The 15,687-nt window shown below is 35.4% G+C and overlaps 1 protein-coding gene across 1 annotated transcript in view; it reads left to right on the top strand.

Moving 5' to 3' along the window:
* AASDHPPT (aminoadipate-semialdehyde dehydrogenase-phosphopantetheinyl transferase) overlaps positions 1-15,483 on the top strand; it is a 22,092-nt gene extending 6,609 nt beyond the window's left edge. Inside the window, exons 3-6 of the mRNA XM_011926656.1 lie at positions 7,311-7,432; positions 8,069-8,230; positions 11,353-11,424; positions 13,533-15,483. Coding sequence (XP_011782046.1) covers positions 7,311-7,432; positions 8,069-8,230; positions 11,353-11,424; positions 13,533-13,697 — 521 coding nt within the window. The 3' untranslated portion in view covers positions 13,698-15,483. The remainder of the gene's footprint in view (positions 1-7,310; positions 7,433-8,068; positions 8,231-11,352; positions 11,425-13,532) is intronic.
* The last annotated feature ends 204 nt before the right edge of the window (positions 15,484-15,687 follow it).

Consider the following 15,687-nt stretch of genomic DNA (forward strand, 5'->3'; position numbering starts at 1 on the left):
TATATGAACCTGAAGGGACTTAGAATGTATATGTATATATATATTTAATATCATAATAGAGACAGGGTTTCTCCATGTTGCCTAGGCTGGTCTTGAACTCCTGGGCTCAAGTGATCTGCCTGCCTCAGCCTCCTAAGTGTTAGGATTACAGGCGTGAGCCAGTGTGCCCGGCCAATATCACATCACAGAAAAATATATGTAGCAGAATCTTTTTTTTTTTTGAGACGGAGTCTGGCTCTGTTGCCCAGGCTGGAGTTCAGCGGCCCTCGGCTCACTACAAGCTCTGCCTTCCGGGTTCACGCCACTTTTCTGCCTCAGCCTCCCAAGCAGCTGGGAGTACAGGTGCCCACCACGACGCCCAGCTAATTTTTTGTATTTTTAGTAGAGACGGGGTTCCACCGTGTTAGCCAGGATGGTCTCGATCTCCCGACCTCGTGGTCCGCCCGCCTCAGCCTCCCAAAGTGCTGGGATTACAGGCGTGAGCCCTGCCCTCTGCCAGAATCTTATTTTTTTAAAACAAATGCCTCTCAGTCCCTTTAAAAACAAACCAACTATGTAAAATAATTTTTTAAAACTTACGAAGTTATGAGAAAATTTCAAAAGCTAAAGGACTTAGAAGAAATGTTTTTCTCTGAGATAAAAATTCTCCATGAACCTTTTTAATTTTAAGAAAAAATTGTCCTTATTACTAAATTCAAGTTAAAAACATACAACTCTGTCCCCTGCAAAACCTTTAATCCTCCTTTCTCGCAAACGTCAGTACTGAAAGAATCTGTATAGGAACCTGTAAATAGACTAGCTTTTACAGAAAATTGAATTGATGATATATAGGATAAATCTGAGAAACACTTCCAGAATGAAAGGGAATGAATAAGGAGATAGGACTGAACATAGAGATTTGGTTTATGAAAATATATATTATTGAAGGAGATGACAGATTAAATAGATAAGAAACAAACAAGATTTGGGATTAGACAGATTTAATTCCAGTTTAAAAAAGAATAAAAAATTCTGGAGACAGGTAGTAGTGATGATTGTACAACAGTATGAGTGTACTGTATACCACTGAACTGTATACTTAAAAATGGGTGAAATTATATATATTGTACTACAATAGAGAAGAAATCATACATAGAATATCAGAATTAAATTTTCTGGAAAATGCAACAGTCCTGCTAGTATCCAAATAATAAAATAATTTATCTTGAAACTAGAGTACGTTTAGTCCTAGATTTATTTTCTATCATAGTAATAGGACCATAGCATGTTATTTTAAAATTTTGATCAGGGTATCAAAATCAGCTAGGGTGGTCATTAAAAATACAGATTCCTTGAAACCACTGCAGACCTGTGGGAGCCACGATTTCTGAGGATACAACAGGGTTTCTATTTTTTTTTTGAGACAGAGTTTCACTCTTTGTTGTCCAGGCTGGAGTGCAGTGGTGCAATCTCAGCTCACTGCAACCTCCGCCTCCTGGATTCAAGTGATTCTCTTGCCTCAGCCTCCCGAGTAGCTGGGATTATAGGCACCTGCACCATACCCGGCTAATTTTTGTATTTTTAGTAGAGACGAGGTTTCAGCACGTTGTCCAGGCTAGTCTCGAACTCCTGACCTCAGGTGATCTGCCCACTTCAGCCTCCCAAAGTGCTGGGATTACAGGCGTGAGCCATCGTGGCTGGCCGGCTTTCTGTATTTAAACAATATTCCCAGTTGATTGTTAGGCATATTAATGTTTGGGAAACTCTGTATTGGATGTAATTTACAGAACTAACAAAAAGAAAATTTATAGCCCATTTACCATTTTTTATGAGTGATATCAGAAAGTCATTGCCTCAACTCTAACAAAATTAAAGTTTTATTAACACTTACTAGAACACAGTGTAATTGTATATTTGAGCAAACTTCTGAAAGATGGCTTTTGAAGCTTAAAATGGTAAAAGGAAACCACAAAGTCAACAGATATGATTTCATATTAAATCATCTTTCACAAACCAGAGAATATATTTGTGGGGGGACGGGCGCGGTGGCTCAAGCCTGTAATCCCAGCACTTTGGGAGGCCGAGACGGGCGGATCGCGAGGTCAGGAGATCGAGACCATCCTGGCGAACACGGTGAAACCCCGTCTCTACTAAAAATTACAAAAAGCTAGCCGGGCAAGGTGGCGGGCGCCTGTAGTCCCAGCTACTCCGGAGGCTGAGGCAGGAGAATGGCGGGAACCCGGGAGGCGGAGCTTGCAGTGAGCTGAGATCCGGCCACTGCACTCCAGCCTGGGTGACAGAGCGAGACTCCGTCTCAAAAAAAAAAAAGAATATATTTGTGGCAAATTTGACAGACAAAGGTTAATGTTGTTAAGATGTGAAATGCCCCTCTAAATATCAATGGGAAAACCACTTAAGCCCTACTTGATGAATATAGGAAGGACTTCATAAAAACAGTTGACAAAAGAAGATACACATTTAACAATGACTTTCACAGCAGCCTCAGAGCTAATATTTATTAGATACTTGATAGTTCCAGGCGTTTTACATGTTTATTCTTAATCTGCCCAATTCTTTGTCCCTATTTTACAATTTGAGAAACAGCCATAGAGATGTTAAGTAAATGTTAAATAAATAACCTACAGGTTGAGTATATCCCTAGCGGGAAATCCACGGTGCTCCCCTGAGTTTTTCCTTTGAGTATAATTTTGATGCTCAAAAAGCTTGGAGTTTTATAGCATTTTGGATTTCAGATTTTCAGATTAGGGATACTCAATCTGTAGCTCAGAAGTGATGAACCAGCATCTGAAAATTTGACTCCAGGGACATAAAATTAAAGCTCCTACGTGAATGTGTGTGCTTATGTATAGTTTAAATTGTATCTATGTGTGTATTAGTTTCTTCAGGCTGCCTAACAAAGTACCTCAAACATGGTGTCTTCAAGTGACAGAAGGCTCTTTAGGTTCGGGAAGGCTGGGAGTTAAGGTGTCAGCAGGGCCATGGTCTCTCTAAAGGTTCCAAGAAAGAATCCTTCCTTGCTTCTTCCTAGTTTCTGCTCATTCCTAGCAGTCCCTGGCTTGCAGTTGCATCACTCCAATTTTTGCCTTCACCTTCAAATGACTTTTTTCTGTTTCCTCTCTGTGTCTGTCTCTTCTTGTAAGGACACCAGGCATTGGATTCAGGGCTCACTTTAATTAGGTATGACCTGATCTTAACTTGATTACATCTATAAAGACTCTATTTCCAAATAAGGTCACATTCTAAGGTTCTGGGTGGACATGAATTTCAGGAGACACCCTTCAACCCAGTAGAGTCCATTCTCTGGCCCCCTGCAAAATTTATATCCATCTAACATACAAAGTAAATTCACCCCATCCCAGCATCAGCAATTCTCAGCCCATTCCAGCATTAACTCTAAATCTCATGTAAGTGTTAATATCATCAACCAAAAAAGTGGCAAAATCTCATCATCTCAATCATCTAAATCAGCTGTGTGTGAAACTGGAGTATGATCCTTCTTGGGGCAAAATTCCTCTCCATGGGTGGACTTGTGAAAGCAGAAAACAAGTCTTCTAAAATACAATGGTAGGAGAGGCATAGGATAGACATTCGCATTCCAAAAAGAAGTTTGAAGTAAAAAGGGATCATGGTTCTCAAACATATTCCAAACCCAGCAGAGTAAATTCATTAGGTTTCAAAGCCCAAAAATAAAAAGGCTTCTTGCTCTGTCCTCTTGGTTGTCGTCTTCATTCTCTGGAGTTCTTCCTAAACGGATAACATTCGCAGCCCAGTAGTTCTAGCTCTATCAGCCTGTTTCTTGCCTCTGTGTGTTAATAACTATATGTGTTGGTAAACAGTGTAAGAGCAACTGAAGTTTAGGACTGCCTAAATGGTGAGTCTCAAACCTAGGTGGTTGTATTTCACTCTAGTGCTTTTTCTGCTGTACTTCACGAATTGAGGGCTTAAATATAAATACATCCTTTGATAGTAACATGCAAGAGGCTTTGTGCATGTAGTTTGTGAAACCTATATTGGCAGCTCAGATATTTTTGTGTTATTCTAGGTTTGTGTCTGGATAAGTTCCTGGACAAATGAGCTGATAAGTGAAGCATTACGGCGTATACATACTAACTCATATCTTAGAAGACTGGCACTTCTCCTAGAAACAAAATTATATATAATTCTATTATATACAGTTCAGTGCTTAGAAAGTGAAACTATTGGAATTTCTAATATGATTTGTTATCTAAGGCTAGATTTTGGTACTTTGAAGCAAGCACATAGTTGGGCATTGCTTAACTCCCTTCCATGTGCCTCAAAAATGACCAGCCCATTTTCCTAAATGCTGAGGTACTGTTATATATACATATTTATGTATACATATTGGTGACCTTGTTTTGGAGAGGGATTAATATAGGTAGGCCCTGAGGTTCTGGTACTACTAGAATTTTTTTTTATAGGCCAGCAATAGTTGCTCAAGGCATTAGACCTAAATGATTTTGTTGTATGTTACTACTGTGTTTAAAATAAAACATTAGTTTCTGCGTGGTCTTAATTAGCTAATCATTGCACAATACAATATCTAACACTGCTCTCCTTAATGATCAAGCTGTAACATGGAGGATCAGGTTTTTCTCAGCTTGATTGATGATTCTCTGTGTATGTAATGGTAGTATTAGAACTTGCCAACATGTATGTCCAGTAATTGTGCTGTCTTCAAATACCTTAAGGGACAAATTCACTGTTCTTCCTACCGATTTTTCTTTATTCCAGTTTCTGAGGTAAACTGTATTTAACACTTAACAGAGTATTTGCCCACTGTATATCTACCATAATGCCACAGTGTGGCGCTGCTGTGCTTTGGCCGAATATTTACAAACTCACCTTTTCCTATTGCTGTCAAATTTTTATTTTGTGGACTAAATAAGATGCTCTAAAGTATATGAAAATGCACTCATATCGGTATTTCTTGACTGAACATAATGAGTTATGTGATTGCTTTCTAGTGATTGTGCCAGATTGATTGCCTTTTATGTTAATCAGTTTTTTAATAGCATGCTTATTTAAATTTTTTTGCTTGATTGCCCCATCTTATTTAGTTAAAAATCAGAAGGCTTCTTGGAGATTATAAAAATAAAATTTGAAGAAAGCAGCAAGCAAAATGACACTATAGATGACAAAATGCGTATCTTTTTAAATGCAGATTTTTTGGACATTAATCTGTTACAACTACAGTTTCACTCAAAATATATAATGCAGTCTTCCAAACCAAAGATAGTTTGTTCCTCCCATTATTGTTACATATGCTGTTTGTGCCAAAATCCATTCAACAGGAAACAGTTTATGATTTTTGTAGATATAGTTTCCCCAATGTTTAAAATTTCCAGATTTACTTTAGTTACTTCAGAAGCTTTCTGTCTTTACTTTCTTTAAGGTGTTCTTTAAGATGTTATTTATCAAGCCAGTATGTACTATTGATGCATTGAACAAAACAGTTTTTATTGAGGGGCTTCTATTAATGTTAGTCTCAGGAAGGTGTTGAGGAGTAAACACCAAACAATCAAAGGGATCCATGGCCCCAAAAGGGGTAAGAATTTCTTGCCATTGAACTCTTAAGATCTCAATTTAATATCTCAGTGCCTGAAAATGAATGAGGATCTTTATTTTGATCCATAGTACCACATATCAGCAACAAGATGAGCAGAAATACTTCCTGATGAACTAAGAGGAGTATTTTGACTCTTGAAGCGGGGGTACTGGGAGAGTCATAAATATTTCGTGAGAGAACCAATTTTTAATATATTTTACCCTTGAGATGAATGTGGGAAAGGTATTTGTTTACTGCAGGAGAAACTGTAAACTCTCTATGAAGATAAGGACCATGTCTGTTTTGCTCATCATGTGGTTCATGGTACCTAGCACTTGTATGCTTTTAGTGGAATTCTAACTGTTGAATTATCATAGAGAGAATTAGTGATTAAAGGCCAGCGAAGTATTAAGAAGGGGACGTTCAACATCTTCAACATCTTTTTTCTCCACATATTTATTTACATAAGAAATGCCCATAGAGAGTGTTGTATCAGCTATCTCTTTAAGAATTGTGTTAATCATTTAAGAACGTCAAATTTTGGAGTTGGTTATTTTAGAAGTGAGAATTTGAGTAAGCCCACATTAACAGAATCCTCAAAGGGATTACCTTCAAAAGGTTTTCTGGAAAGTAATGTAATAATGAACTAAGGATACAGGGCAGTTGAATATTTAGGAAGTAATTTACCATATAATAGTTAACTTTCGTGTATGCACTTAGTAAATGTTTGTGGTTCACCTACCTCTGATAGGCCCATTAGGCTGTAAGTATAAAAGGCAAGAACAGTGATCAATTTGTTTTTAATATTAGTTGAATACATATTTGTGTAAATATTTATACATTTTATGCATATTTATATAAAATGAATAATGGTAGAAAGTTTGTGCTTGGTGGTAAGGACACACAAACACATAATTTTAATGTTTGGGAAAATTCAATACCAGAGGCCTACCATGAATTTTAACATGTATTTTACCCCTTAGTTCTGGGAATGAGATCCTTTGGGTTGTATCTTTTGTCATTTATTTTTTGAATGCTATGTAATATTTTGTTATCTATGAAATAGTGGCACTAAAGATATGTTTCAAGTTTTTTTAAATGAACTTATTTTGCAACTGCAACCATGAAAGAATAATGAAAATCTTTTTATTTGAAGAACTCATATTAGAAAACAAGTTGGAAAACATTTTAAAGAAGGTAAGTATTAATTTTTTAGCCATGGCAATAATGTAGAATAAAAGAACAGTTTTCAGCTTTCTGCTAATTTTCCAAAAATTGTAGTAAAAGCATTATTCCCTTTTTTTCTCTGTCACATAACAAAATAAAACTTTAGAATAATATGGTTCTACTTTAGGAGTATTTTAATTGGGCTTCTAATAAATACCCTTTTATATAAGACATTTCCTGTTATTTAAAATTTATAACAGCTTTGGCTGCTAAATTGTATCAAAACTTTTTGGGGCATATATTGATGCAACCATATGGTTTTCCTGCTTAAGTAATAATTTATAGAATATCACCAATTCTTGTTAAACTGCTCTTATATTTCTGGGCTAACCACTGCCTGTCATAGTGTGTTTACTGTTTTAATTTTCAAGTTGTTTTGACTTGTTGAGATTTTGTTTAGGATGATTTTAAATGTATTCAAAAGAATGGTTGCCCTTTAGATCTTTGGGGGGTGCTGTCTTGAACAGTTTTAGTAATAGAGCAACTTTTTATTAATTTTTGTTTCCTTAACTGACAGGTCGTGGTTCAATTCCAGAATTCTTTCATATTATGAAACGGAAGTTTACCAACAAAGAATGGGAAACAATCAGAAGCTTTAAGGATGAATGGACTCAGCTGGATATGTTTTATAGGAATTGGGTATAATTCTAATTTTGAAAGCAAAAGTCTATAATGATTCCATTATCTTCATTTAAAATCAGAGTCCTTGGTTACCCAGTAGTGTCCAAACAGTGCTTGAAGGAAATGGGTGATTGCTTGAGAATGTTATGGTTTTTATGCATATATTACATTATAATGATATTTCATTTTAAGAAAATTTAACCCATATGTAATGCTCAGTTAGAAAGTACTTACTTAAAGCTGAAACAAAACATTACGATTTGTAAATAATGTTTTCTGTCATAAAGGAACTAATACACATGAGGTCTTATGTAACAAACACTGATATATATATTACTACATGCCAGAAGACATTACTTCAAGCTCTTTATAAGTTAGTTAGTTTAATATACATGACATCCCTATGAGGAAGGTATTGTTATCATGATTGCAGGTTGCATACAAGGGGATACAGGCACAGAGAGCTTAAATGATTTGCCCTAAAATCATGTGGATGGTTTGTTTTCATGCTGTAAGGGTTTTTTTAAAAAAAGCTTATAGCCATATAGCTGTAATGTAGCATAGCATTGAAACTCCCTATCTGTTGGGCCTGTAGATTCTATGAAAAATTTTTGTCTACTGAATTCTAAGAGAAAATGTCTTTCTGTATCTTAGGCACTTAAAGAAAGCTTCATAAAAGCCATTGGTGTTGGACTAGGATTTGAATTGCAGCGGCTTGAATTTGATCTATCTCCATTAAACTTGGATATAGGCCAAGTTTATAAAGAAACACGTTTATTCCTGGATGGAGAGGAAGAAAAAGAATGGGCATTTGAGGTAAGAAATTTATTAGAATTGTTATAACTAAGAATTTCTATTTTTTTATGCGTGTATGTATGATTGATTTGGGTAGGCTAGTCACTGAATTTGGATGCAACTGAATCCAGTCCTGCTGCTCTGAAAGTGAAATCAGTGCTACTATGAGAGCATGTAACATTTATGCTAATACTTGAAAGATGAGTCATTGTGAGTTCAGAATGGAAAAAGAAAAGAGGCTCTGAAAAGGAGCTTTGCATGTATGAACAGCCAAAAGCAGCCTCTTTAGCTGGGCCATAATGAGGGTATTTAAGAGAGATTCCAGATCAGGCTGGTAGATCCTGCAAGGTATTGATAAAGTTAAGTATTTTGGTCTCTTACTGTGTTTTGTTTCTGTCACTAGCAGTTCCTGGTTGCTAGTGAGAGAAGCCAACACACACTAATTCAAGCCCAAAAACCCCCCAAAACAGTATTATAGGTTACTAGAGTTATTCGGCAACTGTCCCCAGTATTAGCTAGAATTAGGGGATGAAATATTCAGAGCTCTTTTTGTCTCCTACTTTTGCCTTTCTCTACATTTTGGCTTTGGTTTTCTCCCACCTATGTTTCTCATTCTATACACCAGCTTTCTCAGCCTCTCTGGTCTACATGACAGAAAACATAGCTCTTGCATGTAACATACTGTTGTTGCATGTAACAGTTTACGGTTTACAACAATTTACAGTTTAAAACCCCAAACAAACTGGTAAACTCACTTTCTGTTCCAAGTCCAAAAATCCTAGAGAAGGGACTCCCTGACCTAGCTTGGGCTAGTTGTTTATTTCCAGACCGGTCATTATACTGTGATTGGTCCTGCTTGTGTCCAGCAAATGGGCTGTAGAGCAGTTCTCTGACTTAGAAGATAATCTATTGTGATACAGAATACTAGAAAATAAATGAGATGTTAAGTTTGAGATACCAAACGTCTAAGTGAAGATGTCAAATAGGTGAATGGAATGGAGGGCTGGGCTAGAGAAAAAAAATTATAATGGTTATAAGTATAACCATTATGTCAATGGTAGTTGAAACCATGGATTTGAAGTTGGAACTATGAGATTACCTAAGGTGCAGCTATATATTGAATCTGTGAAGAGAGAAGTGCAAATTGAAGCCACAAGAAGTTAGAAGTAAGGCCGAGGATAGAGCCCTGAGAATATAGATGGTCCCCAATTTATGATGGTTCAACTTTTTTTGACTCTATGACAGTATGAAAGTGATAATGCATTCAGTAGAATTCGTATTTGCAGAACCCACACAACCGTTCCTTTTCTCATTTTCAGTACAGTATTCAATAAATTAAGTGAGATATTCAACATTTTATTATAAATGAGGCTAACATTTTATTATAAATGAGGCTTTGTGTTAGATGATTTCGCCCACTGTAGTCTGATGTAAGTATTCTGAGCACATTAAGGTAGGCTATGCTATGCTATGATGTTTGGTAGGCTAGGTGTCTTAAATGCATTTTCCATGTAACCATATTTTCTTACAGTGGGTCTATTGGGATATAACATCATTGTGAGTCGAGGAGCATCTATACTAATATTCAAAGGCGGATTTGTGGAGGAGACTGATAAAGAATGACCAAAATGGTATAAGAGAGTAGTGTTGGTATCCAAGGACAGAAAGCATTTTGAAAAGGAGAGCTGGGTCAAAAACTGCTAGGGACTGGATGTGGTGGCTCATGCTTGTCATCCCAACACTTTGGGAGGCTGAGACACTGTCTCTACAAAAAATTTAAAAAATGAAATGTTCAAAACAGTACATCCATTAGTTAACGTTCTTTAATGTCCAACTATCAATTGTTAGTGTACATATACCTCTAATTATACATTAAGCATGCTTCTTATTTACTGAAATATTCTATACATATAAGAACTATATCTTACATGCTAGATTTCTGAAAAATTATTTTGGATATTTTTAAATTTGTACATTCCGCTTACTTTTTTCTTGTTTGTTTAAAGAGAAAACAGAAAAGGGCTACATAGCAGACTTACTTTGTGATAATTTTGACATAGTAAATCTTCTGACACTTAGTCTTATATTTTTCCTCTTTAAACATATATTAAATTTATCCTTACTGAATTTCACTTTTTGCTGATTTGGGTACCTGAAGGTATGAAGATAGGAAGAAGAAGATAAAAAATGAAAGCTCCCTAAGTACTATTTCTAATTGTAGTTTCTTCCGACATTTTCTGGAAGAATGCTTTAGTAAAGTGGTTTTTCAGTGAAAAGTTTGTTCAGCTTTTAAGTGTTCATAATTTTTTCTGGTAACTGTCTCAATATATATTACATTTTAAAGCCTCCTTCCCCTTTGTCTCATATGTAGGGGAAAATAGAAAATTGCATATTGGTTATGTTTTATCTATAAATTTCCACCATGATTTTTCATACGTGATAGTATGTAGTTAACTAAATGCTTACATACCAATGTTGCAACCTGATTTTTTTTTTTTTAACCTTGTACTTTATTATACATAGTAACTTCACCAGGGAAGGACAGATAGCTATCAAGTACCTCTAGATAGGGCACACCACCTATGTAGTATTCTGGTTGAGAATGCATAACCTAAATCCACTTATTAAGAAACATCAAACAAGCCCCAAACGAGCAAAATTTTATTAATAAAAAGCAGATTTGGGGGAATTGGTACTTTAAAATGTTAATGTCATAAAAAACAAAAGAAAGGCTGACAAGACGTGGCAACTGAATGCGATACTTGTCCCTACTTGCCCATTACTGGGCTCCTGTTCTGAAGGAGGGATATGCCACAAAGGACATTTTTGGATTAATTCACAGAATTTGGAATACAGCTAATAAAGTATACTTTCAATGTTAAACTTACTGAAGTTATTAACTGATGTGGTTATGTAAGAGAATGTGCCTACTAGGAAATACATGTTGAAGTATTTAAGAGTAAAGGGCCTGCATGTATGTAACTTCTAAAGTGGTTTAGCAGAGATGGGGAAATATATATATGCATGAGTGAGTGTACATATATATATAGAGAGAGAGAGAATGAGATTTAGAAAATGTAAATAAAACTACATCTAGGTTTGCATATTTTATAATCTATATTTATTTACCTTTTATCTTTCAGGAAAGCAAAATAGATGAGCACCATTTTGTTGCAGTAGCTCTTAGGAAACCCGATGGATCTAGACATCAGGATGTAAGATTTTCGGATTTCTCTTTTTCCTAAATAGCATGAATCAATGTTAAGTTTGCTCTTTATTGATGGAAATAGTCATTTGCCTTATATCAGTTTAGAGAGTTTTGAGATTATAGATATAGTAATACTTTTTGTTAGCAAATACTAAGATCACCAGGGATTTTGTAGAAACATTTTTAAAAAGCTGTCGGGCGCAGTGGCTCACACCTGTAATCCCAGCACCTTGAGAGGCTGAGGCAGGTGGATCACCTGAGGTCAGGAGTTCCAGACCAGCCTGACCAACATGGAGAAACCCCATCTCTACTAAAAATACAAAATTACCCAGGCATAGTGGCAGGTACCCATAATCCCAGCTACTCAGGAGGTTGAGGCAGGAGAGTCGCTTGAACCTGGGAGGCAGAGGTTGCGGTGCACTGAGATCGCTCCATTGCACTCCAGCCTGGGAAACAAGCGAAACTCTGTCTCAAAAAAAAAAAAAAAAAAAAAGTTACCCACTTCTTCACATTCATATATGCTGAAGTATTACAACAACAAAAATAATAAAAAATGTGGCAATACTGTCATACTACTTATATTTCCAATAGACATTCAAGATTCTCTTAGTCATCTTAATAGTAGTTTATTTCTTGGTGAATTGGGGTTGTGTTGAATGTAAGAGTACCATGTTGAAGGTTGATGCATAATGGAATTACCTTGGGAATTGAATCCACTCCTCCTTTTAAAGTAATATCCTAAGTTATTCCCAAAGTTACAGTGTCAAACATGTAAGAGACCTTGTGGCATATTGTGGCATAATATCAGTTTCAATTCTTCAGCCACAATGTTTTTATACTTTCTTATCCGATTATCTGGTAAGCAAGCAGGGGAAAACCTTAGGGTCAAAGACTGTTAGTTTGCATATAATTGTGATTCTGCGGAAGTATTTATTTAAGGAAAACAGATATGTTTTAATGAAAACTACATGCATGCCATTGTTTTTAGTAAATCAACATGAAAGAATGTAGCATGATCAATACATATGCATCGTTACTTCCACAAAAGTAACTCAGGCAACACACCATACCTTTGATAGATTAATCAAAGGATTAAGAATTCTCCATAGATTATCTTCCTTATAAAGGGATGGCATGTTAAAATTGACACCTGTTATCAGAAGATGTTCTGACCCAGGTTACTGGTCCTTCTGTTTTTAAATCTCAGCTTCACACTCCCTGCAAAAATACCTTTTGTTTTCATAGAGCTTTATAATTGTTGAAACGTGCGCATTCAGTACTTACTTTTTATTTCCCTGGATAGAGCCTATTTAGGCAACAGTGGCATATTGGGAAGACTAGAGTACAGTTCACAAACTTGGGTTCCAGGCCCACATCTACCATTTAACCTGTGTTTTGAGCTTGGACAAATTGTTTGAATTGTTTGCTCTTCCTGAGCCTCAGATTCCCCATCCATAAAATTGAGATATTCATATCACAACATAGCTAGGAGACCAGTCATATAAAATAACTACTGGACCTTGTTAAAAGCGCTGTACAAAACCCAAGTACAATTTATACTAGAATGTGTGGAATATTAAAGAGGGTCTACACTGGGTTCAATTGTGAAGAAGGACTCTATCTCAGAGAGTAAGATACAGTTTAAATTTAGTATTGAACAAATAATTTCCTAAAGAAGTATACATCTCTGTATAGTTATGGCAGTTTTGTCCGACCCACCTTTTAGAGTAATATTTCACAAAAGTTCACTTTCTCACTCACCTCTATGAAAACAACCTGACTGCTTGTTAAAATTACAGATTTTGGGATCCCTTCTAACTTATATGTACTGAATCACACTTTTTGAATGTGGGGCCCAGTAAATCTACATGTTAAATGCCACAGGTTTTTATTATATAAAAAAGTTCAAGAATCAGGTTTTCTATTTCATATTTTTTTGATTTTTTTATTGGCAACACTAATATAAGGAATAAAAACAGTGTTCTAGGAATCCTACTATGTTGTCATTTAATACTACTAAAATGTAAGTTTGTCTTACTTATTTTCATTATTATGAAATTCATCATAAGACTAACATGCAATATAACAATAAGGTAATCTGCTTTTCCCTTTTAGGTTCCATCTCAGGATGATTCCAAACCAACCCAGAGGCAATTTACTATTCTCAACTTTAATGATTTAATATCATCTGCTGTTCCCATGACACCTGAAGATCCTTCATTTTGGGACTGTTTTTGCTTCACAGAAGAAATTCCAATACGAAATGGTACAAAGTCATGATGATTCCCTGAGTAACAAAGGGAAATGAAAACTGTAATCTTCCGTATTCGCTGAAAAATGAATGCTTGTTTAGTATCAAATTTTATTTCACAAAAGTTTTTTTTAAAGAACAGAAACTTTTCCAATTAAAAAGAAAAAAAGCAGACTTCCAGTTCAAGATAGCTCACTGGAATACGTGTTTACCTCTTTCTCTCCTAAATTGCATTCAATTGATAGGAAGGATGGTGGAATCTTAAAGTGATACATGCTAACTGTAGAAAAAGATAGAAAATGCACATAAGCAAAAGGAAACATTTAAATGCTATCATTCAAAGATAACTACCCTTAAAACCTTGAGTATCTTCTCCGACCTTTTTCTTGGCAAATGAATCCATATTAACATTATTTGATTTTTAAAAACATGGGAACATACTGTTTTGTAAATTTTTTTTTAACTGCGTATCTACTGTTCATAAATATACATCTAACATAACTTTTTGTGGTTCTAACATACTCTGTTGTATAGCTAATACAAGTTAGGATGCTTTTGACCAGAGGTGACAGTGTCCAAATGTAATTGGCCTAAGTAACCTAGGACATTGTTTAACATAACACAGGGTTCAGGGGTGTCATTAAAGACACGCTTTTTTTTGCCTTGACCTCAGTTGGTTTGTTTTGCCTTAGGCTAATCCACCTCTCAATCACAAGAGCTGCTGCTATTACTTCAGTTTTACATCTTTGTAAAATTGTATCTCAAAGACAGAAAAGGCCATTTCTTCTCTCATTTGTTTTATCCATGAAGAAGACTTTTAACAAAAGCCTCCAGAAGATTTCCCCTCAGTTTCCATTGACTTAGATCAGATTACAGAGAAAGGCAATGTCTGACATTTTTAGTCTGTTAGAAGTGGACTCTGTTGAAAAGAAAGAAGCTAAGCTAGGTGTGGAGAATGGAATTGGAAGCCCACTGCCTTCCCATAAGAAAAGTTTGCCATAATTTACTCATTTTTTTCTGTTAGACATTTTGATTATCTGCAGTTTATTACTACAAGCAGTGGCAGAGTGAATGTCCTTGTACATTTTGAGGTACATGCTTAGTTATGTCCTTGAGAAAGTTTCTAAAAGTGGAATGATTGATTTGACTGGTTCACAGGGCTTTAATTGTATGATTTATCCCTCTAATTAGTACTATATGTGTGTGACCTCCCTCCCCCGCCAGAATACTCCTTGGTCAATTGTAGGTATTCTTTTTTATTTAATTTTTGCCAATATAAAAAGTGATATGTCACTTTTAAAATTTGTATTTCTTTCATTACAAATAAGGTTGATATGTCAGTGTTGTTATTGGCTTTTCGTATTCCTCTTAACGTGAACCGTCTGTTCGTTGTCTTTACCTGTTTTTGTTTTTAGCAAGTAGTACTTAATTTAAAGTGTGAACATAATATATAAGATGCCAAGACCATCATATTGATGACAAAAATATATTATGTGGTTGTAGTGCATGTCTTGGAGTTAAACTCTTAAGTATCAAGAAGTAAAATAATTTCATTGTTTCTGTTACTAACATTGAAAGTGTGCAAATTGTATAAAATTAGGTACTTTGATTAGTAAAAAAAAGAAATTGAATGTTTTATGTATTTTTTTTTTATTTTATTAAGCATGCCCAGTTATGCCAAGCATAGTTAAAATAAAGGTCAAGTAGCATTTATAATAGAAGTACTGTCACCCCTAGCATGAGTGTAATGGTGATATGAAAAACTTTGTCTTGTCATTAAAATAATAAAAAAATGAACATTTATTATGGAATTTCTATGAGCCTGACACTGTGTTGGATTTGTATTTTTTAATTTTTAGTTTTTCTGTTACTTTTAATCAAAGTTTCAGGTGTACACAGCTTTAAAAAATCGAATAGATCTGTAAGATTTTTTTTTCCTAAGGAAAAAGGCCACTACTTTGACTTCTTCCATTTTCTGTCTCCAGGGCAAGCCCTTTCAACTCTTTTAGCTATTTATTT

The sequence above is a fragment of the Colobus angolensis genome, unplaced genomic scaffold (genome assembly GCF_000951035.1).
Source record: "Colobus angolensis palliatus isolate OR3802 unplaced genomic scaffold, Cang.pa_1.0 Scaffold7, whole genome shotgun sequence".
Lineage (NCBI taxonomy): Eukaryota > Metazoa > Chordata > Mammalia > Primates > Cercopithecidae > Colobus > Colobus angolensis.